General features: G+C 49.0%; 1 protein-coding gene across 1 annotated transcript in view; it reads right to left on the reverse strand.

Moving 5' to 3' along the window:
• Nucleotides 1–26857, reverse strand: part of SDK1 (sidekick cell adhesion molecule 1) — a 2988580-nt gene that overhangs the window by 342933 nt on the left and 2618790 nt on the right. Inside the window, exon 29 of the mRNA XM_069647588.1 lies at nucleotides 26493–26687. Coding sequence (XP_069503689.1) covers nucleotides 26493–26687 — 195 coding nt within the window. The remainder of the gene's footprint in view (nucleotides 1–26492; nucleotides 26688–26857) is intronic.

Here is a 26857-nt window from a genome sequence, read left to right on the forward strand (position 1 = left end):
AAAGTCTCTTCCATGAATCACTGAAAGGAGTTTTGCGTGCTGAAAGTGTGCAAAGTCACTTTCCAGCATGTAAGAAATTCTATGCATCAGGCTCATGGTGTTGCGTGACATGGCCTGGGGTAAGGACTCTTTGCCCCGCCCACCCCTCTCCCAGCCAGACCCCCTGCAAAGGAGGTCAGAGTTACCAGAGTACATTTTTTTCTCCATTTCCAGCACTGTTCATCTATAACAATCAATATTACTTTGGTGTGTCAAATATTAGTACTCCATTGTTACTGTTAAAGGCATTGCGATTGAACTCTATCAGACACTAATCGAGGTGCGCGAGCGCCATGACAGCCGCAGGTGTGCGCAGAGCACCAACGCTGCAGTGTCCTCGAGCTCACACTGCACAGCTGCTTGTCAAAGACACTACTTGAGGTGCACGAGTGCCCTGTCAGCAGCATGTGAGCGGAGCAGCACTGCAGGTTTTCAGCTAACGACCCTTCTTCAGAGCCTCCGGGGAGCAGTTATGCCACAAGTGAGTTGCACTCATTGTTACGATCCAAAAACATTGGAATCTTCATGAACTCTGAGTCACAAAAGGTATTCTGGAGTGAACTTCAATCGCAATGACCATAACAATGAAGTGCTAATATTTGACACACCAAATCAATGCTGCCCAATCTGCTGAGCAACTCTCCCACCTGTGTATAGTGCCCAGATATCAGTAGGACCTGACGAGTTATATAATGTAAACATAGCAGTGCATAATAACAACCTTTTTTCCAAGACGAAAACAAAGTGCTTGTGACCTTGTCATGCACTTCACTTATCCAAAAATGCTTCCTTAGAGCAGCCGTTTTTGTGAGTGTGCGCTTTGCGTGGCCCCTCAAGAGCTATTCCCCGTTTCTGCCCCACCTGACCCCAATGTGGAGAAAGCCTCTGCATCCACACGCACCCCTATGCTCCCAGCTTTCTGTTACTTAGCTCATTTGTACAGGGGAATCCCACACAATTCTTCGGCCCCGCGCATTCACTGTCCAAGATGTTGCAACTCCCTCGGCTACTCCTGCTCCCCCTTCCTCTATTTGGCCAGTGACGATGTTCCCTTTTCTGGCCCTGCCTTACCCCGCTTCTCACCTCTACGGCACCGCCACACATACGTCCGGGGTACTCACTCCTGTGCCAATTCTGACATCCACTCCTTTTTTTGACAAAACTGAAGCGGGAAAGCGGGCCACTTCCAAAACAAGACCCTCCATCACTGAACAGATATAACAGTCAATTTGATTTACCTGGGATTGTGTGGTGTAATAATTCCATGATTCTATGCGATTTCGTAGCGTTTTTCTCATCGCAGTATATTTCATCCATATGCAGGGGGTCCCCCCGCAACCCTCATCCCCTTAGTCCACCTACATTAATTATTAGCACAAACCCACCCCCAGATATATTTATGGCAAAATCTTTGAGGAAAAAAAAACAGAAAGTTACTCACCGTAGTGACTCATGGTCCAACATGGGGACGGTACCGGAACCTTTGGCTGTGAAAAATTGAGCTTCCCATTTACATGTAGTATAGCATGCAGGGTGCAGCCTTGGGCATTGGGTACGCCCTGCCGATGCCCTGCCCTCTGGCGCCTCACCTCAGTCCCCTTTGAACACATCGGACACTTAGATACCCTTTGGCATACTAGCGGGGGGAAGCAGTGTGGGACGTATGGAGGAAAGGGGACTATGGACTATGAGCACTCTAGTCACTATGGTGAGTAACTTTAATTACTCATACTTCCCGTCCCCTTTCCTCCATCCTTGTGGATGATTCACAGAACAAGAACATAGGGGGGAGCAGTGACAACCAGCCTCATATCTAGGATGAAGCGAAAAGGTTCTTGAGAACCACCTGACCAAACTCTGCATCACGCCTGGAGATGGTTTCCAGAGATTAGTGCTTACAGAAGGCCGACGGAAGGGGCCCAAGCAGCCACCTAGCTGATGATATTGCAAGAAGCATGTCTCGACCTACCCATGAAGCAAACTGGGGGCACTTGGCATTCCAGGGAGATGCAAAAAAGTCCAGGTCCACAAACCCACAACGCTGGAACAGGGGCAACAATGAGTCATTGTGCAACTCCCACTCATAGGTGTTGAAGCCCAAAGCAACTCCACTGGTCCGCTTCTGCATTGCTATCCCCGCGAGGTGAACTGCCGAAATTCAAATCCCTTCCGCCAGGGCCCATTCCCAGATCGAAACCGCCTCCAACCAGAGGTGGGGGGAACGGGTGCCACCCTGCTTGATCAGGTAAAACATTGTAGTTGAATTGTCCATCCTGACCAGAACAGGCCTGTCCCTGATCAGGGGCAAGAACGCCTTGAGGGCCAGGCTCACTGCCCTGAGCTCAAGCAGATTGATATGCAAGAGGGCTTCCATCCTGGACCATGCACCATGAATCGCACAGCCCTCCAGAGTAGTCCCCCAACCCAAGAGGGAGGAGTCCCTCATCACCACCAGGGTACACTACGGATGGGTGAAGGGAGCTCCCACTGAGACAATGCCCTCCATCAGCCAGCGAAGATTGGGCAGCAGAAGCGTTGGCATTGGAGTCCTGTCCGACTGAGACCCTGTCTCCTGATCCCAAATAGTCACCAGGTGGAGCTGGAGGTGCCTCATCTTGAGGCGAGCGTGCTGTACAGGGAGCATGCAGGAGGCCATCAGGGACAGAATGTGCTCGAACCACCATGCCAAGGTGGTCGAGTTGGCCAGAAAGTGTCCCACTGCCTTGCGGAGGAACATAAGCCTTAAGGGCGTGGGGAACACCCACTGAACCGTGGTGTTCGAAGGCACCCCTAGAAAGACCGTTTCTGAGACAGACATAACTGTGATTTCTTCTGGTTGAGGGAAAACCCCAGCTGATGAAGGAAATTTGCCATCTCTGGCAGGAGTGCACCACCCCTTTCAGGTGACCGTGCCCTCACCAGCCAGTCGTCTAAATAAGGGTATAGATGATGGCACTCCGAGCGGGGAAGACCCGCCACTGCATTCAGCAAATTTGTGAAGACTCAAAGTGCCGAGTTCAGGCCGAATGGGAGAACTGTGTACTGAAAATGGTACAACATTATCATGAACCACAGAAACGTCTGATGTGGTTGATAGATGGGTACTTGCAGGTACACATCCTTGAGGTCCAGGGAACACATCCAGTCCCCTGCACACAGAGAGTCAGCTATGTGCACGGGAGCAATCATCTTGAAGCGTTCTAGCGGTAAAGAAATATTTAGAAATGACAGGTCCAAGACTACCCTCAGGCCAGCCAGGTTGTTCTTGGGTACCACAAAAATCCTGGAATAGTAATAAAGCCCATGTCTACCAGAGGAACTGGTTCTATCGCCTACATCTCTAGGAGCAAAAGGATCTCCAGTAAAACAGCCGGGGAGCCGATTTGACAAAGAGGTGGAGAGGATGGCAGAGGCAAGGGAATACTGAATACAGTGGAGAATACAGATAGGATCTACGGTTTCTGAAAAGACGGTTCCAGGTGTCCTGGAACAGAGCCAAATGAACCCCACAGGCAAGCTGTTTTCCCGACCTTGACACCACTGCTTCTTGGCGTCAGAGGTGGGGGCAGAGAAGGCGGAGCGGGAAAACCCATGCAACGTACTCTGATGCGTCCTCCTGTTGTCACTGGGTGACCTATCAGGCTTCCATGTACCGTGGTTCCGGAACTCCTTGAAGCCAGAGAAAGCATGGGGCTTGAACTCGGTCCTGCCCTGGGACTGAGGGAAGGATTTCTAACCTGGCTTTGTCAGGATGGCCAAGGACATGGCTGTTTGAGTGGAGGTTTTCTTCTTTGTCAACTCATCATCGATCGATGAAAGAAAAAGGTCTACGTAATTTATGGGTAGGTCCAGGATCCGCTCCTGCAGATGAGATGAAAACTTTGTGTTGTCCATCCATGCCGTCCTTCTCATCTCGACCCCAAGGCACAGCCCTCTGCTGGTTGTGTCAACGTGGGAGACCAAAGACTCCATGAGGTCGTACACAATGACCCGGGCATCTGCCAGACCAGCCTTGAAGGAGGCTTGCTTGTCCGAATGGAGCTCGGGAAGCAATTCCCCAAGCTCCCACTACAGCTTCTCGTTAGCTGCAGCTAAGAGGACGTTCACGTTGGCTTGCCGCAGATGCAGTACCGAGATGGAGTAACAGCACTTTCCAAAGAAATCAAGGACTTTGTACTTCTAGGAGTGGCAAATGGAGGTGGCTCCTGTGGAGGAAGACGACGAAGACGATGATTTAGAATACAACGAGGCCGCAGCCACCACAGAGAAAGGGGTATGCAGTTGGGAGGACAGGAGGATTGGCACCCCGTCCGTCAGCCTAAACCTGCTGTCCAACTTTTTATTCATCTGGTGTTGGTCCTGGGCTTCTCCTAGACCTGTTGCGCCACCTCTAGGACATCCTTCTGGAGGGGATGCCAGACCGATCGTGGTGCGTTTCCCAAAGACCTCTGCCAGCACACCGACTCATGGGGGGCTTCTTCGGGAAAAGGGACCCCCAGGAACTCTGTCAGACCCTGAAGGCGGTTGTAAAACGCCTTAGCAATTCCAGAGGGATCATCGTCCTGGGTGTCACAGTCATCATCTCCACGCCCCCTTTTTCACAGACCGAGGGGAATCCAGGCCCTGGGACACTGGTGGGTTCCTCCCACGTCTGGAGCCACAGACAGGTGCAATGACTATTGAGGGGGAGTCTTTGGTGGAACAGGAGGAGGTGGAGGGGTCAGAATGACCAGTGTGGCTTGAAACAGTGGAGGGGCCGGCACCGGGAGTGCAGGAGGAATGGAAGGAGTACCGAAAGTAGGGGGCCAGAGCCGCACCACCTGCCATCTGACCTCTTTCACAATGTCCTTCAGGAGCCCCTTCATCTGAGGGGAGCGTGTGATGCTGGAAATGCATCGGAGGGACAGGGCCTCCATATCCTTGTCCTTTACTGCTTTTTATCATGTGTTCTGTTGTGTTTTCCGCGCAGGAGTTCAAGCGGGACTCCTGGCGGTGCAGCTCTCTCTCTTTTGGTGAACAGACCCATGGGACACCCTTATAGTACCCATGGGTAGGGGTACAACCCTGTGCCCCTAGCGTATGTTTTTGGGCACCTGTGTGTGAGCCCCAGAGCAGGGTACGGGCTGGTGGAGGCTCTGTGCTGAAATGACTGGTGCCCTGAGAGTCCTCCATTCTGGGATGCCCAGGCCCTGTCATTGGAATCGATAGATTCCTGGTGGAGGCAAAATGGCCCCCCTGGCCTCTTGCCTTCCATCACCTGTTACCCTGATCTTCCCGAAGTCCCGGGAAGCCCTGCCTCTGTCCCTTCCCCCTGACTGGCTGTTGGGTGGAAGCTCTGTATATTGTAGTGTGGGGAAGTGCCAACCAGACTGGCTCGAGCCTTCTCAACGGCCGTATGTTGTGGGTACGCCTGTGGGTGGTACCTGGGTGAATGGAGTGTGTGACGAATATACATTCTATGTTGTGACTGTCTAGTATCTGGTGTTTGACACAATGGTTGAGAAAGCCCTGCCCGAAACCGGTATGAATGCAGCTTGGAGTGTTGAATGGCTCGGTACTTGTCCCAATACACATAACATGTTGTGAGTATCTGGAGAGAAGTGAATGGCCTGAATACCTCATGTGCCTGATTGGTTGCCTGCCTGCATGAATGCCCGTAGTCGTGACTGGATGCTTGAGTGCGACCCAGTGGAATGAATGGGAGATCAACAGTATATCTGGGGACCTCTCACTGCTAGGAATCGTGTTCAGAAGCTGATCTCCACTACGACGAGTAACTGGAGCGAAGCTTAACCTTGAGCCCTGCTGGACGAGAAGAATTGCTGTTGCTCTCCTTCGCAATTTGAAAGCTGCTGTGCTTCAAGAACTTACCCAGAGCGGACCTGGTAAGGCGCCCTCTTCCCGAGCTACGAGGGACCATCGTGCACAGCTGATCTTTGCCTAAGCTCCCTGGTAGACAGACCTTCGACAGGCTGCCGACCCGATACGGGGACTGCCGCGGAACTCCAAGGAGAAGCGCCCGGACTGTTGTCCGTCACTGTCGTCGACCGCCATGGCCGACTGGAGCCGCCGTGCTCCCGTTGCCTAAGAAACTTCATTGATCCAAGGACGCTCTCGTCCGCATTGTCGCCGCTGTATCCTGCTGGAGAAGGCTTGACCGTCGACGCGCCAAGGAGCATCCACCGGTGGGTTTCCCGCCACCCAAAGACAACAGAGACGCTGACGACTCGACGCCCTTGCTGGGCCACAGTTCTTCAACTCTTTGCGGTCCAGAACTATCGACATTGAGGTGCCCCGCATGCCTCTTCCTTGCAGGACGTTTACGCTTCCCCGTCAACGAGCACCGCTAGGAACGACGCGGCCACTTCACCATCGCAGCTCGACCTGTTGTCCGTCAGACGTTCGACGACCCGTGACTCCTGCCTGAAAGGGAGGACACTCAAGAAGGGTTGTTGATTTCCCCGACGCAGAACGCTACAACAGCAAGGTACTTTGGGGTTGCAGAACTATTGGGAAGTCAAAGGGTGAACAATATATGGACTGGGCTTGTATCTGCCCAGGTGGGGGGATCTCCACACAGAACTGTGTCTAGGTAACAGGGCCAGTACTCTGCCTATTGTTCAACCATCTTGCTTTCTTTCCTCTCTCTACTGCTGGTTTCCTCTTTATTTTGATCTATGAGTCATTCTGACCGTATGCACTTTAATAAGATCTAATAACGTTAGTGGTACCACTTTAGAATTGTACATATTTACCATTGTTGATTTTCGGAGTTATCGTGATCGTGTATATGACTTTGAATATTAATTATATAAAGACTGTATTTTAACCGATACAGTGTGTGGACATTCCTTCGTGGGGGCTTGGGGACTACACTGTACTTAAGAACCAGCTCGCATCACCTCCCGAGAAGCTAGGCCTTGATTGCTCGTCCACTGCTACCGTAATAGAGAATCTTGGCAGGGGTCTCTGTGCCTCCCCTCTACCATATAGAGAGCAGAAGTGCAGACCCCCCTCCGGTCTTTACAGAGCGCATGAGGATGAGTAAGCACTTGAAGAAGCGGTCCTCACAAGCTGTTGGGTGCCTAGGGGCCAGACCCTCGGATGTGCTGGGCCCCGGCTCCTAGTGAAAGCGCCTGGTGTGTGTAGCTGTACGGCTGTGACGGGTAGATCTACCCCTGAGGGGACCAAAAACCTGCACAGTAGAAACCGCTGCCGCTTTCAGAGGGAAGGGGGCTGGGATAATCCTGCAAAGCCCATTCGATGTGCGAAAGCACTGGCAGGCCTTAGGTCTGTTCCCTGGGTGCCCGGAAGGGCACCCGGGCCCTTCGGCTTGGGAGCCGGTAGCCAGAGAGGCCGCAGGCCAGCGAGATCCTGCATCCGAGGAACCCTGATCCATGGGAACCCCGGGGAAGGAGTCGCCGTGATCTGGAGCCATGCTGAACAGAGGGCCTACCTTGTCTTGATGAAAGGTCCTGGGGTCAAAGTCTTTAAGCTGGGGTGGAGGAGAAGTGTGGAATATCTCCCTACACCGCAACAAACAATTCTTCAATGCCCTATGACCGAGAGTGCTGCAGGCCAAACATGAGTCCCAGCGGTGGTCGTGCCCCAAACACTCAAGACAGAGTACATGGGTATCCGAGGCCAGGAACGAACGGTCACATGAGGCACATCTTGTGAAGCGGCCGACATGCACCGGGGAAGGCGAGGCACCAAATGGAAGTGAAATAAAAATTGAAAAAACAAATGGGGAGCAAGTGGAAAACTAAAAAAGTGTCAGCACTGGCTGCCAGGTCTGACACCATCTGTGCGGAAAAAGGGACTGAGGTGAGGTGCCGGATGGTGGGATCTCTGTGGGGCGATCCCACACCTGAGGCCGCAACCCTGCACGCTATACTAAATTTAAAGGGAAGCTCAATTTTTCGCTGCCAAAGGTTCCCATACCATCCCCATGTTGGGGAACGCCCAAAAGGATGGAGGAAAGGCAGGGATGTCATTTCACCAAAATGCCAGGGGTAGCGGAAGTGACATCACATGACCCTTGACCTCTGATGACATTGTAGGAAGTGATGTCATTTGACCCACCCCGTAATTACATCACGGCAAGCGATGGAACACAACCGTTTACCCCTTGACAAAACAGGAAGTGGCATCACATAGCATTGTTTCTAAGTACACTGTGAAAAACATGGTTACAATATTACTGTAACGTGATATACATTTCATAAAAGAATGGATCACCATATGTATCGGCAGAAAAAAGCATGCTATAACTGCAACTTGTGAAAAGCAAAATACATAGTCCGAAATTGATGCTCATTCTACTCTAAATGCATTTTGGAGGATTTTGTCTGCATTGTGAATTTGAGGTGTTTAAGAACAGGCTAAATAAGTGAATCACCCCTGAAGTGTGCCTGAAATAAACCCTTAATGAGTCTAACAATTATTGTATGGAATTCCAGCAAGAGAAATGGCTGAAATAGCCACATGGCATTGGCCACAGCCGAGGAGCTTCAATTTGGAAAAAAAAGGTTGTTTTAAAAAATAAATAAATTAGGGGTAGCAAGTGAGACCACAGGGGTAGCAAGGGAGACCTGCGACCTGGCGATCTCTAAATGACATCTCTGGGTAAGGTTAGTGAAACCTGCTGTGGCAAAACCTCCCATTCCCAAATCCATTGAATATTAATGCAAATGAGACTGCAATCCTTGATGAAATACAAATCCCAACTGATAAATGGTCCCCACTGGGGACATTTAGATTCATTTAAGATGATGATAGCTCCTGTTGTGTTATACTCTCTATCCACGATTCATATCTACTTTCCCAAATATTATTCATAACATATTGAAAGCTTGATAGTGGCATTTTGGTGGCATAGCAGCACTCTTAAAATTGCACTAAGCAAACTTATGTTACCTATGCATCCTGGAGGGGTTACATGGATTAAAGGCCCCGTTTTGCCTATGCACGTGTGTACATAACCTAATTTCCATTGGGAACCATTTGAATTCCTAGGAGTTTGGCCACGGGGGTGAGCCGCGGGCCGAGGGTCAAAAAAATACTGAAGTAGGGAAAAAAATAGATACTGTTTCAAAACGTCCGTTTAGGCATACGTGTTTAAGCATACAGGCTGCTGCTATAGGCAGCCCGGTCAGACTTACCATTTGCAGGTTTAAGTGAAATGGGCTGCATACTAGGCCTTCCTTCATGTTACCCCTGCAGACGTCTCAATTTCTGCTGGCTACTTTAGTATTCTGGCTAACCATATAGGACAGAATTCCGCGCAGGGCCAAAACAGAAGCACAGACGAGGAAAGTGTTCTTCAGTTCAGGGGTTACCTCTAGGATTACAGAGGCGTTGCTAGGGGGGATTAAGGGGGCTATAGCCCGTGTCTTTTGGTTGTAGCCCCGGATAGAAGCTCAGTGACTACAACCAAAAGGCTAGCTAGCCCTGAATCCACTGGCGTAACAGGGGCCCTCGCAGCCCCTGCGGTGCGGTGGGCCCCGCCAGCACATGTCCTGGGAGGGGGCTCCACTGGAGAAAAAAAAGAAAAATATTTTTTTTTCAAAAAAAATATATTTGTTTTCTTTATGAATTCACTTTACATTCATAAAGAAATTATAACTGTAACAGAAATAATGTATTTATGAAGGCAGAGTGACTACAATAATAAACTTTCTTTTTGAAGTCCGAGGGCGCCACCCTCCCCATTGCATGGAAGACCCTAGGATGGAGGCCTCCAGGTCATGGGCTGGGGGAGCCCTATGACTTCAAAATGAAATAGTTTATTTTTGAAATCATTCTGCCTTCACAAAGAAATGATTTCAGTTATGGTTCGGCACTTAATGGAAAAAAATTCTTTATGAAGTCAGAGTGACTTCAAAAAGAAACAATGAGCCTCATTACGGGTTTGGCGGTAACCGTGCCAGTGCTGCCGGCAGGTTGCCACTAGACCCGTAATGATTTACTTGTGCCCAACTTCCCGGTAACACCGGGGGATTACAACCCCGGCGGTCCGGGAAGTCAGGCGCCGGCAATTGGTAAGTCCCCATTTCCCTAGAGCCCTACCAGACTCTATGGGAATGGGGACCACGGAAGCACCAGCACTGTTAATAACGGTGGCAGTGCTTCTGTGAAAATTATGCGGGTGGGTGCCATTCTGCCCGGCAGGTCTGACCTGCCGGGTGGGACAGCAACCACCCACAGAGCGGTAATATGCGGATCCGGAAACAACAGTGCCGGTAAGCTTACCGGCACGGTTGTTTCCAGACCGGCATAGTTGTAATGAGGCCCAATTTCTTTTTGAAGTATTAGGGCTCCCCTTAACCCTATGACATGTGCGTGTGTGAGTGTATGGTGAAAGGGTGCACACTTAAATGTATGGGTGGGTGCCTGAGTTTGTGTGCCTGTATGGTGAAAGAGTGCTCACTTAAATGTATAGGTGGCTGCATGTGTGAGTGTATGGTGAAAGGGTGCACACTTAAATGTATGGGTGCGTGCCTGGGTGTGTGTGCCTGTATGGTGAAAGGGTGTACACTTAAATGTACGGGTGGCTGCGTGGGTGTGCCTGTATGGTGAAAGAATGCACACTTAAATGTATGGATGGCTGGGTGTGCGTGTGTGTGTATATGGTGAATGGTGTGTGTGCTAGCGTTCAAGGGTGCAACAAAACCTACATTTCGGGGGGCTAACCCTTCAAATGTTGGGCGAAGTGGTGGGGGAGGGGCAAACTTATTTGTTTGGGGTATCTAATTTCTTTTCACATTTGAATGAGACTATTCCAGTGCAGCTTCAATGTTACAAGCAGTTAACTCTCTCCTTTAAGGTTGAAAGCACCCACTTATGGACTGCTGTGAGAAAGAGTGGTCTCCTGTTCCCTCTCTACCCTTCCAATCACTCCCCTGGCATGCAAGTATTAAACCCACATCACGATTTCAATTGCCTAAAATGTTTTGCATTTGAATGCAGGTACTAACAGTGAAATGCTTTTAGTAATTGCTGGGCTACTGTTAACAGCGAAACCCAGGTGCCATTTAACATCTGTGTCCTGTTCTGTCTGGCAACTGCTCTGAAGGTCCGCCAGGTCGAGTCAACATAGCCCACAATTTCAGGGGGGGAGGGCGGAGTGCTGAATCCCAGTCAGCTCAATGGTGTTGCACCAATACTTGTGTTTAATGCCTTGATTACTCATTACTCATAGCCCTATTCTTCCTCGTTTCAGTGTGCATGAGACAGTACTTGTGTATAAGGCAACCTGCCTTATACAAAAGTACTGGGATGAGGTAGAGGTACATGGTGGTACTACCTGATTTAGCTACCTGTAATCTTCTTTACTCCTAGTCCCATTCTTCCTCATCCCAGTACTTACCTATGAGGCAAAGAGCCTCATATGTAAGATCTGGGACAAGGAAGAGGGACATGGAGCTGATTTTAGAGGTTGGGGTAGGAATGTTTGGGAGAGGGGATGTGTGGGGGGGCAGGATTGTGCAACAAATCATAATGGCTGTCCATGTCCAGGCTAAGCAGGCATGATATGTGGTATTAGTGGCTAGAGAGGCATTTTGGTGCAGCCAGTCTAGTCATTCCTCAGTTTGGTATCACTTTTTTTAACTGGGCATTTTTGATAAAGCAGTCCTGCTAAGTGAATTACCTTGCTACACTTCCATTTGGGTGATGCCAGTATAGCCATTTCTTACTGCGGCATTGTATATTTATCTTGGTATCTGTGATCAAATGATATGATATAAGTCATTTGTAATGCGCCTGTACACAAGTGTTTCTAGGTGCGACAAGACTGTAACGCTCACCTGATTCCCACGGAGGCGCAGGTCTGGCTTCGAGTGCTGATGCTTCTTCAATGGTGAAGCGCAGGACTCTGAAGATGGACAGGAAGGGCCCTCTACTCTGGCTTCTCCGGCTCGCAGGAATATTCCCCTGTGCATGAAAAGGGAGTATTACCTACTGACTGAGTTATGCTCAAGCCTCCCACTCTCTTCCAACCCTCCACGATACCCTTCAACGATTCCCCGTGAAGTCTCACCTTAGGGTCTGAAAGGACGAGCTCTCCATCCTGCTTCTGACGCAGGGGCACGTTAAACCCAGTTACTTCACTGGATTGAGGTTGGATGGGAGTTCAGGTAAGCTTGATTATACTGGTAAGGCGCTGTAAAAGTTCTGTTGCAAGTTCAAAAGTTCAAGCTTTAAATAATAATGTTCATTGTCTTTTTCAGGTGATGAATGAAGATTCCTTTGGAGATTTCTTGCAACAAAACGCTGATGTTGATGTCTTTTCCCCATAGGGGCCGGGGTTCGGAATGCCGGAGATATGGCGCCGACCCGAAGTGAAACGTGCAGTTCCAGTAAAGATCTGGTAAGTCCTAGATGAGCGCTCAGGTAATGTTTTTGCATTCGCTCATCTAATGTCTTTGTCTTTTTTCCCCATAGGGGCCGGGGTCCTGCTTGGAAGCAGCAAGACCCGAAATGAAATGGGAATGACCCAACAGGTAAGTCTTAGAAGGAAACTGAGCTTTTCCTATTCCCTTCCTTCTCTCACCTCTTATTCTTGTCTTTTTCTCTAGGCTCTGGGAAGTGGCTGTGTATCCGGATGATCGCTGCTGAAGATGGAGGAACCCAGGAAAGGTGAGTGAAATGCAGCGCTGCAGCGATCGTAACGAAATGCTTTTAAAAATGATGTCTTCCCTTTCAGGATCGTCGGTGATGTCTCCGTGGTGCAGATTAGCTGGTAGGTCTCTTGTCTCTCTTTGCAGGTGACCCAGGATGCTGACAGGCGTGGCTGAAGTCCAGATGCAGGAGCTGACACGGTGAGGGTCCAGCTGCGAGGAGCAGAACAATGCGAAGCGTGAGTTGCTGATCGGGTGTGGTTTAAATAGCTTTGGAAGAAGTTCCAAGTGTGTATCCTTCCTCCGACCACACCCGGGTGGAAAGTAGTCCCACAGGTAAAGTAGTTCCTATTCAGGCCTCAAGAGGGCCTGGATGTGGCAGCATGGTCTGCATCAGGTAAGTGCACATTAAAACACTTGAACACATGTCTAGCTTTATGAGCCTGGCGCCTAAGGCGCCAGGACAGAGGTCCAACATGAGCCTGGCACCTAAGGCGCCAGGACTGCGTCCAAAGGGCCCCAGCTTGGGCCCGCTGGCACTCCCCTGGGGGAAATGATGCCTGCCTCTGGGGTTGCTTGGTCGGACCTGGCTCCTTGGAGGTAGGCATCGTGACAGTACCACCCCTCAAGGCCCCTCCCAAGGTTCTTCCCTCCGGGGGTTTGGGCTTGTTCGGAAATCTCCGGTGAAACCTTTGTACTAATTGAGGTGCGTGGACATGGTTACTAGGCTCCCACGATCTCTCCAGAGGTCCATATCCCTTCCAGTCAACAAGATAGAAGAGTTTCGACTTTACCACCTTGGAGTCTAAAATGTCTTTAACTTCGAATTCTAATTCCCCTTCAATTTGAACTGGATCTGGAGGCTTGGACACTCAGGTTCCTGGTTGTACTGGCTTCAAAAGTGATGCATGAAAAACTGGATGAATACGCATGTTGGACGGTAGATCCAGTTTAAAGGCCACTGGGTTGATTATAGCTTTGATGGGATAAGGTCCTATGAATCTGGGATTGAAGGTTTGCGGGCCCTTGAGGGGTAAATGTTTAGTTGCTAGCCATACCTGGTCTCCTACTTGGTAAGGAGGAGTTTTACTTCGGTGCAAATCAGCGTTTTCTTTATACTTTTTCTTGGCTTGCTGTAAATGAGTTGCAGCTTCTTTGAAGGCTCAGGTTATTGTGGAATGCAGATGATTTACTGCGGACATTTCCAGGGTCAGAGGTGGATCTAGATCAGAGGTCCGAGGATGGTGACCATACAAAGTATAAAAGGGTGTTTGTCCGGTTCCAGAATGCACTGAATTGTTGTATGCATATTCTGCGATCCAAAGGATGTCTTTCCAATTTAACTCGGATTGGTGTAACATGCACTGAAGATATTGCTCGAGAGTCTGATTGGTTCTCTCGGTTTGTCCGTCGGTCTGGGGGTGGTGGCTGGTGGATAACCGCACATCTATTTGTGCTAGTTGGCAACACTTCTTCCAAAAATGTGAGATAAATTGACTTCCACGATCCAAGACTAAAATGGAAGGGAAACCATGTATGCGAACTATATTCTCCAGGAATTCCTTGGCCAAGGTGGAAGCTGAAGGCAAACCCTTTAAAGGGATAAAGTGGGCCATTTTGGAGAATAGGTCCACAATTACAAGGATTGTGTTGTAACCAGCACAAGGAGGCAGATCTGTTATAAAGTCCATTGACAGGGTGTGCCATGGTGCCGGTGGAATATCCAAGGGTTGAAGTAGGCCGGCTGGCCTTTTCTTTTGAGCCTTGTTTTGGGCGCAAATTCCACAAGACAGTACAAAAGACTTTATGTCTTTTCTCCAAGAAGGCCACCAGAAGTGGCGTTTGATTTTTTTCCTCCGTTTTAGCGATACCAGGGTGTCCTTCCATAAAGATTCATGATGATGGGCAATAACAAGTTCTTGCAATTCTTTACTTGGCAGAAACAACCGCTCCTGGAATTTGGGTAAGTCATCCTTAATGGTGTAATGAGGACCCTTTTGACTCCATTCCAGTAAGGCTGAAGAGTCTAGAAGTTGTTTTACTTGCGTTTGGATATCCTCAATAGATTGCAATGAAGTTAAGCCTAAGATTCTTTGCTCAGGTATGATGGGCACAGGTTCTAAGCTCGAATTAGGTTCTTCCATGCCAATCCGGGATAAGGCGTCTGCTTTTCCATTCTTGCAGCCAGGGCGATAGGTAATTACAAAATCAAATTCCGCAAAGAATAGAGCCCATCAGAGTTGTCGTGAAGATTGAGCTTTGGCCGTCTTTAAATACTGTAAGTTTCTGTGGTCCGTAATTACGGTGATGGTGTGTCTTGCCCCGAGAAGGTAGTGACGCCAAGCCTTGAAAGCAGATTTGATGGCCAGTAACTCTTTATCGGTAATTGCGTAGTTGATTTCAGGAGGAGAAAATCTTCTGGACCAAAAGGCCACTGGGTGTAGTTGGTTAGTTTTTGGGACTCTTTGCGACAGGACAGCTCCCATGGCCGAACTGGAAGCATCGGTTTCCACTATGTACGGGAGATCTGGGTGCGGGTGCTTCAATACAGGTGCAGAGGTGAATTTGGTTTTCAGGTCCTGGAAGGCTTGTTCGGCCTCCAGAGTCAATTCGAAGCGTTTGTTTTTCTTTAGGAGAGCGGTGATGGGTTGGACTGTTCGGGAAAATTCCGGGATGAATCTTCGATAGAAATTGGCAAAGCCGAGCATGCTCTGAACTCCCTTCACCGAGCTTGGAGATGGCCATTTGAGGATGGCGTCCACCTTTCGCGAGTCCATTCGGACTCCTTGCGGTGTCAGGATGAATCCGAGAATCTCAACTTCTGTGGTATGAAAAACGCATTTTTCGAGTTTTGCAAATAGTCTGTGCTGGCGCAGTTCCTCAAGAACTGCCCTAACATGTTTTCTGTGATCAGATTCTGAAGAAGAGTACACCAGGATGTCGTCAATGTAAACAATGACGCAGACATCGATAAGTTCCCGAAGAACATCATTCATAAAGTACTGAAAGGCGGCAGGTGCATTGCACAAACCGAAGGGCATCACCTGATATTCGAAGAGCCCAAATTTGGTGCGGAATGCAGTCTTCCATTCGTCGCCTTCTTTTATGCGCACCAGGTGATAAGCTCCTCGGAGATCTAACTTGGTGTACACACAAGCGTCTTTCACCTGGTCAATAAGCTCAGGGATCAAGGGCAGAGGATAACGATTCTTAATCGTTATTTGATTTAGGGCGCGATAGTCTATACACGTTCTAAGGTCGCCTTCTTTTTTTGGCACGAAGAACAGAGCTGAAGAGACAGGAGACTTGGACGGGCGAATAAAACCATTGGCTAGGTACTGATCTAAATACTGACGCAAATGCAGGTTCTCATGTTCCGTAAGAGCATAAATCCTACTACAAGGTAGTTGAGCATTGGGTACCAGATGGATCTGGCAATCATAAGACCGATGGGGAGGTAACGTGTTAGCCTGTTCTTTCTGAAAAACGTCTTGGAATTCTTGGTATTCTGACGGTAGCTGTACAGGGGTGGAAGTTGCTGTGGCTAGACCCATAGCTGGATTTCTTGGATAACAAGTTGGTTCACAATCAGGAAAACTTATCTTCTTTGCTCGCCAGTGAATTCTGGGATTATGTGTTTCTAACCAAGGAATTCCAAGAATTACTTGAAATTGTGGGGCCTTGATCACATCAAACACGATTGCTTCCCGATGTCCATCCTGACCCACCAGTGTCACTTAAACAGTGGAATGCGTTACAGGCCCTGAGGCTATTTCGGTTCCATCTACTGTAGTAATGACATCTTGGGTTACTTTCGGGCGGAGAGGAAGCTTAATCCTGGAAGCCAATTCACGGTCTATGTAATTTCCAATAGCTCCACTGTCGATGTATGCTTTTATAGCATGCAACTGCTGAGGCTGTTTTGGGTCCACGAGCACCATTGGCATGACGAAATGCGAGGTCAAAGAGTTAGTTTTCAAACTCGGCAAGCGGACCCCTACGCTTGCCGGGCTAGGTCGTTTCCCGAATCAGGTGTCACTAATTCGTTATCAGTAGCTCCAACCACCTTCTTAAGTGGTTTAACTGGACAATTCCGAAGAAAGTGACCGGAAGTCCCGCAATACAGACAAAGTTGCATTTGCCACCTTCTCTCTCGTTCTTTCTGCGTTAATGGTCCTTTAACACCACCGATTTGCATAGGTTCAGATACGTCGGTACTCTTGGAGGTAGCGTGGGTTTTGATCGGTGCTCGGTTTTCATACTTGAACCGATCTGCTTTTCTATTTTGAAGTCTGTGATCAAGTTGAACCACCAAGTCAATGTAGTCTGCGCAGACCTGGGATGGGTTTACTATCTGAGCTAGAACATCCTTAAGCTCTCCGCGCAGGCCTCGATGAAACAATGTGATCCTTTTGCTTTCTGGCCTTCCAGTTTCCACAACCAGTCTGTTAAAGGTGGCTATGTAGGACAGAAGATCCTGATTACCTTGTCGTAATGATAGCAGTTCGTTATCAAGGGCCTGTCCTTGAGAGTGTCGAGCGAACAATCTTTCCATGCTGGCCTGGAAGCCCTGAAAATTCTGGAGAATGGGATCATCCTGATTTACCAATGGAATAGACCAATCGGCAGCACTGCCACTGAGGTAAGATAGTATAAAGGCTACCTTGGTCTGGTCGTTAGGGAAGGCTCCGGGTCTGCATAGAAAGTGTAAACGACATTGGTTCATAAAGACGGCATATTTCTTGGGATCCCCCGCAAAACGTTCAGGCGGGGCCAAAGGCATGTGTCCAGGTAGATTCATTTGTACCGGGTTACTCAAACCCATTGATGTGGAAATGTCTCCGGAATTAGGTAAAGGAGTGTGCCCTGCCTGGGCCTGTAATAACCTTTTGGTTAGGTCATCAGTTCTTTCCTTAGATAAGATCAGTTCTCTTTTGAGAGCGTTAGTCTCCTGGCGGGCTGAGTGCACCTCTGCCCGTAATTCCCCCAAAAGCTGGGCCAGCTGGTCAGTCTCGGAAGTCTCCATAGCGCCCGGGTGGGAAATTGTGGGTAGGCTTTGCGTTCTGTAACGCTCACCTGATTCCCACGGAGGCGCAGGTCTGGCTTCGAGTGCTGATGCTTCTTCAATGGTGAAGCGCAGGACTCTGAAGATGGACAGGAAGGGCCCTCTACTCTGGCTTCTCCGGCTCGCAGGAATATTCCCCTGTGCGTGAAAAGGGAGTATTACCTACTGACTGAGTTATGCTCAAGCCTCCCACTCTCTTCCAACCCTCCACGATACCATTCCACGATTCCCCGTGAAGTCTCACCTTAGGGTCTGAAAGGACAAGCTCTCCATCCTGCTTCTAACGCAGGGGCGCGTTGAACCCAGTTACTTCACTGTATTGAGGTTGGATGGGAGTTCAGGTAAGCTTGATTATACTGGTAAGGCGCTGTAAAAGTTCTGTTGCAAGTTCAAAAGTTCAAGCTTTAAATAATAATGTTCATTGTCTTTTTCAGGTGATGAATGAAGATTCCTTTGGAGACTTCTTGCAACAAAGCGCTGATGTTGATGTCTTTTCCCCATAGGGGCCGGGGTTCGGAATGCCGGAGATATGGCGCCGACCCGAAGTGAAACGTGCAGTTCCAGTAAAGATCTGGTAAGTCCTAGATGAGCGCTCAGGTAATGTTTTTGCATTCGCTCATCTAATGTCTTTGTCTTTTTTCCCCATAGGGGACGGGGTCCTGCTTGGAAGCAGCAAGACCCGAAATGAAATGGGAATGACCCAACAGGTAAGTCTTAGAAGGAAACTGAGCTTTTCCTATTCCCTTCCTTCTCTCACCTCTTATTCTTGTCTTTTTCTCTAGGCTCTGGGAAGTGGCTGTGTATCCGGATGATCGCTGCTGAAGATGGAGGAACCCAGGAAAGGTGAGTGAAATGCAGCGCTGCAGCGATCGTAACGAAATGCTTTTAAAAATGATGTCTTCCCTTTCAGGATCGTCGGTGATGTCTCTGTGGTGCAGATTAGCTGGTAGGTATCTTGTCTCTCTTTGCAGGTGACCCAGGATGCTGACAGGCGTGGCTGAAGTCCAGATGCAGGAGCTGACACGGTGAGCGTCCAGCTGCGAGGAGCAGAACAACACGAAGCGTGAGTTGCTGATCGGGTGTGGTTTAAATAGCTTTGGAAGAAGTTCCAAGTGTGTATCCTTCCTCCGATCAGGTATGTATCCTTCCCCGACCACACCCGGGTGGAAAGTAGTCCCACAGGTAAAGTAGTTCCTATTCAGGCCTCAAGAGGGCCTGGATGTGGCAGCATGGTCTGCATCAGGTAAGTGCACATTAAAACACTTGAACACATGTCTAGCTTTATGAGCCTGGCGCCTAAGGCGCCAGGACAGAGGTCCAACATGAGCCTGGCGCCTAAGGCGCCAGGACTGCGTCCAAAGGGCCCCAGCTTGGGCCCGCTGGCACTCCCCTGGGGGAAATGATGCCTGCCTCTGGGGTTGCTTGGTCGGACCTGGCTCCTTGGAGGTAGGCATCATGACAAAGACAAGGAAGGGAAGATAGAGGCAGGACAAGACAAACGATCTTACTAGGCCTTGTGTCATTCAGATTGTGCAAGTGCGAGAATGAGAAGTGCAAGAGGAAAGGGAGGGGGAGGTGCAAGGGAGAGGGGAGGGAAAAACAGGGCAGCAATGCTCTGAGTAAGTGCAGCCAGGGCAGCCCGGCTCTGGGTAGTGCAAGGAGAACAAGGGACTGTAGGGTTACAGTTACAGCCCCTAAGTGTGTGGTAGGCCCAGAGGCAGTGCATGGGTGACTGATCAAGAAAGAGTCTGGACTTGGTGAGACACTGAGGGTAGCCAAGCAACCAGATGGTACAGCAGACAGGAAGGTCAGGTAGGCCAGCAGAGGAGGGAGAGAGAGAAAGCATAGAAGAGGAAAGTTTTGAGCTGCTTCCAGAACTTCAGGTGGTCCGGCTCAAGTTTGAGAGGGGCCGGGAGGCTATTCCAGAGGGAGGCACCTGCAGAGGAGAGAGATCTACCCGCCGCCCCCACTCTCTGCCTGGAGAAGCGTCTAACCCTTAGAGAGTTGTAGGTAGCTGAGCAAAGGGCTCAAGAAGGAAGATATTTTGGAAGAGAGCGTTAGGTGTAGTGCGGGCCCCGGGCCCAGAAAGCCTTGTGGACAATGCAGAGGGTCTTGAACTTGATCCTTGCAGCAACTGGGAGCCAGTGGAGAGATTTCAGGGCTGGAGAGATACGATCCCTGGGCTTGAGGCCAAGGATAAGTCTTGCAGTCCTGCTCTGGATTAGTTGCAGAGGGTGGAGAGTAGAGGAAGGAAGATTGAGAAAGAGGCTGTTGCAGTAGTCCAGCCTAGAGAGAACCAGGGCTCTGGAGACAGTGAGCTTCTGGGGGAAGGTGAGAAAGGGAAGAGACCCTTTGAGGCTGAGCAGCTGGTTGTGAGACTTCTTGGCGACGTGCGAGATGTGAGGAGAGAAAGAGAGAGTGGAGTCAAAGATGACACCAAGGTTGTTTGCCTCACAGGAAGGCGAAGGAAGAGGGCCCAAGGCAGGCGGCCAGAGTGAGAGAGGGAAAGCTGGGGTAGGAGTCTAAATGAGAAGGATCTCCATTTTACTGACATTAAGGCATAGATCGCTGGAGGCACACCAATCCTGAATCGCGGATAGACAGTCAGGAATGAGCGAGAGAGGAGAGGAGTCTGAGGGTGTCTGAAGAAAAGCAGAGTGTCATCCACATAACACGGAAAGTTAAAGGAGAAGGTAGAGATCAGGTGAGTCTAAAGGGCCAGGTAGAGGTTGAAAAACCAGGGTGAGAGTATGGAGCAGAGAGAAAGGGACCAAGTTGGACCTGGGAGGGGCTGTCCAAGAGGAAGGAGGTCAGCCACTCAAGGGCCTGATCCGTGATGCCCAGGATCCCACGTAGTCGATTGATCAGGATGGCGTGGTTGACCGTGTCGAAAGCAGAGGAAAGATCAAGGAGGATGAGGACAGAAGGAATGCTGGAATCAAAGTTAGAGAGCAGATCTTCACAGGTATTCAGGAGAGCAGTTGCTGTGCCCTGGCAACTCTGAAGCCAGACTGGAGGTCATGGAGACAACTAACAGATTTTGTGTGGAGATTAAGGTGGGGGATGGCCAGCTTTTCCAACAGTTTGCCTAGGAAAGGGGTGATGGAGATTGGGCGATAGTTTGCAGGGCGGGCAGGCAGGATCGGCAGACAGCTTCTTGAGGAGTGGGTGCATAAGGGAGTGCTTAAGGGGAGAGGGGAACGTTCCAGTGGCGAAAGAGTGATTACAGAAATCGGCCAAGCCTGGAGCGAGGGTGTCAATATGGTCCTTGATGGTTCTGGAGGAGCAGGGGAGCACCTGTTTGGATGACACTTTCATAGATTGGACTTGTCTAGAAACCTCATCGGGTGTTTTCAGAGAGAAAGAGGAGAAAGGAGGAAGAGAGGGAGAGCTGGCCGAAGGGGGGACGAAAGAGATGGAAGACAGGATGTCCTGAGTTATAGCAGAGTAGTGAGATGACAGAGCCATACAGAGGGTCTGGGAGGGAACAGGAGAGATAAAGACTGCAACAGGATTGACCAGTTACTTGCAGATTTTAAAGAGTTTGGCTGTGTTAGAGGCCACAGGCTCAAATGTGTATTCTCTTCTTGATGATTGTTATTACTTCGACTGGCATGTTGGTGCAACCAGTCTAGGTATGTCTAAATGTGGCCTGGCTTGCTTTACTGTAACGTTATTACTTGTCTACACTGCTCTATTGTGCAGCCAGTTGGACATGTTTTCAATGTGGCATGGCATTTTTAATATCAAAGCATTAATGTTCCTGTGCACTGTTGGTGACTTGCATCTATTGGATTGGTCTTACCATACATAATTATTGCAAACGCTCTGGCTTTTTAGCCAATTTTTCTCAGAAAGTGTGCTGTATATCGAATTAAAACACATATGTATGTCTTTCTCCTAGTGCAGTGTGCGGCATACCCCTTCAGCAGCACGTTTGTGCGTATTGTGCAAGCTTGATAATCTATGCCGGCCCGGAGTGTGGTGCAACACGTGATTTCTTGCCGGTGGGGGGCCCCCTCAGCATGGCTCGCAGGGGGGCCCCCACATTTTGTGTTACGCCACTGCCTGAATCCCGCCAGTCCAGACATTAGCTTAGCCCCTGCTCTTTTCCAGACCTAGCAACACCCTTGTCTAGGAAGGTACGAAATTCAACAAAAGCCGCTTTGAAATGTGTCTGAAATAAAGCAGCACTCACTTCGATAGTTCTGTAGCAGCTTCTAGGCCATTCCAGGAACATGTGCATTTACATTTCAGCTAAAATGCATGCACAAAGTTTTAGGTGATGTCGCTCTACCAATTTGAAAACATACTTATTATTTTTGCCTTGTTTGGAGAATTCCCTCATTCTGAGAGGCGTCCAACCTAAATGCTCTGGCGGGAGAGGGGAGGAGGGGCGGTTGGAGGGCGGAGCCACTCATCCCTCCACCCCCAGTGCGTGCGCATGCCAGGCCCCATCGGGCGCCTCGTGTCCCTAGGCGTAGTGTCACGTGACCCGATTGATTTCAATAGAAAAGTTCAGATCGGCACGCGCAATAATTGTTTAATTGTTTAGCATGGAGATTATCGATTGTGATTAAAATGTGTGACAGGTAATAAAGCAGAAATTGATTGGGGCCCCTCAGTGACCTGCCTCCGACAGCCCCTTTGATTTAACTTAATCAGCACTCATTCCCCCAAGGCCTGTGGCTTTGGCAGCTCCACTCTGCCCCGTTACACCACTGCAGCTGCGGCGCGACCACCCAGTCCTTTGGGCCTGAGTAACACTTGAATTGCGTGGCTCGGCCTGCTGACACGACTGCGCAAGCACTGGACCGCTTCCAAGGCAATACATACAGGCGTCTCACCGGCCCTCTGTGTTTCTGGCTTCCTCAGCTGGAATCACTCAGGCCCAAAATGAAGAGGTTCATTCCCTGGAAGATGAAACACATGAAGGATAGCATGCCCGCACCTAGATGAAACTTGAATGTTAGCATGTGCAACACTCAGAGCTGTGAACTCCAGCCTGCGCCGCATCTAGAGAGGGCTGTGAATGTTGGCATGCCCACACCTAGATAGAATTCTGAACAGTGGCCTGCGCCACTTCTAGATAGGATTGTGAAGGCCAACAAGTGCCACAATTAGACAATACTGTGAATGTTAGCACGCTAAAGGTCAGGTAACCAACTAACCAATATAACCTCAAACTCTGCATACTTTTCTCACTCAAAAACTCACACAACCATCTCTCGCACCACAAGCCGCACGCACTTCACAACACTGCAACAACACATAAGCCGGAGCAACAGCACACGCGGACTGACACCGATCCAATACCTGCACCAAAGCTCAGCCTCTGGTGTATACCAAGTTGAAGCTGCCAACAGAACACCACTCCTCTCACTATCCTACTCCCGCTTCACCTTACTAACCCATCCCCCCTTATCGTTTACAGATCCGCCAGAGCACCTGGGGACCAATTCCGTTGGTGACGGTGCGCGGTACAAATACCTTTAACATTTAACATTTAACATAAAACAGTCCTGGCCGGCATCAGGCAGCCTTGACTCTCCTGAACATTACATCAATGGCAGAGTAGCCAGAAAAAGTAGAAGAAAAAATTTTTTAGAGATTATTAGTAGGGATTGCATGGGGTATTCACCCCAATGGATACATACAAGATATCGCATGTGGCAACAACTTGCAATTATCCCATCCAGTGAATATCCCATGCATTCTCGGCTTATTATTGGGTTGTGTTATTAAAACGAGTGGTGTTCAAAATAGCACGAGTTTGTATGGTTGCCAGCGTGCTCATAAGGAGGCCTTCAGCGAACATTCACATAAAGGTTCAGTGCGAGCAGCGGTCAAGCTGTCTCAGAAAGGCCTTGCACTGTTTTACCGCGACAATAGAGAAGTGTAAGGCTTCGTAGCTAGTAGCCGCTGTGAAGGACCCTGATAAGGACTGGCTAGAAATGGCTTCTCTAGCTTACATATTAGGTTATCTGGGCATCACGTATGCTCCTAGAAGCGGACTTCAGGCTGGAAGATAGTCCTAACAATGATGGTTCCGAGAACAACAGCTATATTGTAACGCTATGCTATGTTGGACATGTAGTGCATCGCATGGGCATGGCCCCTGAGAGACTGTTACGGTGAGGTAGGGAACAGCAGAAATGTTAAAGTGTTAGCGGGGCAAGGGTCAACCAGCTATAGCGGGTGGCTGCACACGATCTATTCCTTTATTGTGCTCTCTATATATATTCGAAAGGCCCACAACCAACTAGCTGCACTGAAAAGTGTAAAGGTGTAAAGTACACCCTTCATAGACCTTGAAAGGAAGTGGCGGCTTGAGGATTTCACAAAATAAAGACCACGCGACACGCCAATTCAATCCAACGGGAAATTTTTTGAGCTTGTCTGAAGGCCATGCTCTGTGCAAAATATGCCATGGGCAATTGGGATGAAGTGGATTTGGGCCTGCTCGCATGCCAGGCAGAAAGTGGTCTGGCCGATCGCCCCAACCCGAGCAAAGTGGCCACTGAGCATGGCCACAGGGAAAGTCGGGCATGAGCTCACAGGCCCTCAATGGCTGCTGGGCCTGGCCACAACACTGGCCCAATGGCCACTTAGGGTAGTTTGGCAAGACATAGGCATAGGGCCTATCGGGATTGGCCACAAGGCAGGCCTGGTGGATACTGTAGATGCTGTAAAGTGCTCCGTCGCTTCTTGAAGCTAGGTCTGCGCTCAATAAATACTATTATATTACTAATAATAATAGTACCATAAGAATAATGATATTGTATATGTTATGAGTCTTTATAGTGCCTACATCACATCACATCACATCACATTTGTAGTGTTCTTATCACACTGTGCCTTGCCCTATGAATGGTGTATTGTGTCCCCGCGAGGGGTGATCCGGTGTGTTCTTTGGGGCGAAAGGGAAAAGGGGAATAGTTGAGAGGGAAGGGAGCTGGCGAGAAAAAGCATAAAATTAAATAAGCACTGAAATTATTGAAAAATCTTTGGCAAAAGGGGCCTAATGAAAACCTTTAAAATGTACTGCTGTACGCTACCTATGATGACACCCCATACACCAAAATAAAATGACATGTGCACAATCCAACTTTAAACCATACTTCAACTACAAAAAAGACATCATTAAAACATTTAAAAAAGCATGGTTTGCTTCATTTGTCATGTGAGGTCCAAGTGAAAACAACTGTTAAGCTCGCTTGACATTTCAAATGCGGGAGAACACAAAAAATACTCCAACAACTGTTAAAATACACAGAAGACTCCATTTTAAATGGGAATTGCCATATGGAGCATCGCAGTGACTGTGTCATGGTTGTTTTATGATGGTGGTTACACAGTAATGTTGCTTTAGAAACCACAACTAGCACATTGCTGGGCTTCTGTTGTTTTGCGCTGCAACTCCAACCTCCCAATAAGAATGTATTTTCTCTGAATTTCAACCTAAGCATAACGTCCCATTAAGCAAAGTTGTTTTCACTGAATATATATATATATATATATATATATATATATATATATATATATATATATATATATATATATATATATATATACAGAGTAGGTCATTTCAGCTAACCACCATTAAGGCTGAACTACTCAGACCGAATGTAGTACTGCCCTAACACAAATAAACTCTAGCACACTACAAATGAAGGCCCAATTTACACAGCAACACAACTTCACAACACTCACTTTAACTATAACAAAGCTGCAACATGTGGCCGCTGGTTTGCTGGCTTGGAGGTGGGTCTGACAAACCTAAGTGACTCTGAAGCATGTAAAGGGTCATTTTTGGGCAGTTACAACTTTCTCCCACGTGGTCGAAATTAAAAGAAAGTTACATATTCAGAATCCTTTGAAAACAGTTGATAATTTTCTTGAGGTGCCATCCATTCAGGGCAAAGTTATGGAGGTCGCCCCAAAAAACCTTTCCTTTTAAACTTTGCCTTTGCAAAAAGCAGCAAGGTTTGTCCATGGCCCCTTGAGATAGGGTGACCAGGCGGCCTGGTGTTGCCAGGACAGTCTCGGAATTCGGCCCTCTGTCCCCCTGTCCCGAGAGTTTTTAAAAAAAAAAACCCTGTCCCGGTTTCGGGGGAAAAGGGAGGGTGAAAGTCCCGGTTTTGAGCAAAGGCTGGGCGACACAGCGGGATCTCTAACAATTATAAACTAAACACACCTCACCACTTTTCCCCAAAGTTTGCCATCGGAGGATGGGCTTCCACCACCAAGCTTCCATGTACCACCCACATGCATTTACCACTTCTGCTACAGAGATCAAGAAACCAGTAACAGCTCCTTTGTTATCAACGTGTTGACATCCGCAGTTAAAACCACGCAATTTATATGGAGATACTTTGGAATGGGGAAAGGGGTGAGGTGGGTCAGGTTAAAGTGGCCAAGGAATGGGGTGGCCCTTCTTTTGTTTTGTTGGTCGTCCCGGTTTTTTGTCTTGAAAATCTGGACATCCCACCTTGAGATGGCATCGCAGCACGGTCCCTTTGGCACACACACACTTGGCACACACACACTTGAGTGCTGTGGTCGGTGTTCAACATATGAAATCAAATAACTTAACTTCTTAAAACTTCTTTGGAAAAAAAAGGGCAAACTCCGAAAAGGCTTGCAGGCCAAACTGTTGGTAGGTGACAGACCAGACCCAGGCCTGTAATCCTATTTGGAAATCTTGCAGGCCCGTTTTCTCCCTGGCACCGATGCCCCACCGTTGCCAATGCACATGACGTTACCTCGCTTCCCCGTCGTGATCACCATGGCTTCCAGAGGCTCTCCCCAGCCCTGCCTGGTTTTGGCCGATGCTCGGAAGATGTACGCCAGCTCCGGGGTGAGATCTGTCGCCGTGAACTGCCGCACGGTTGAGCCCACTTCCACGGTGATGAACTTGCTGGGGCTGCCGGTTGCCAGGCGGTAGGCAATCTGGTACCCTACGGTGCCAAGGAAACAAAACAGAGGAGGCAATGCACGGTTAGTTCTCGTTATGAACATTTGACTGGAATAAGGGTGGCATGCAGGGGGCAAGAAATGACAAGTCAGTTTGGGCATCACAGTTGACTGCCCATTATTATTCAGCAGCGTCCCAATATAACACAGCTGC

The sequence above is a fragment of the Ambystoma mexicanum genome, chromosome 2q (assembly GCF_040938575.1).
Source record: "Ambystoma mexicanum isolate Mex_15411 chromosome 2q, UKY_AmexF1_1, whole genome shotgun sequence".
Classification (NCBI taxonomy): Eukaryota; Metazoa; Chordata; class Amphibia; order Caudata; family Ambystomatidae; genus Ambystoma; species Ambystoma mexicanum.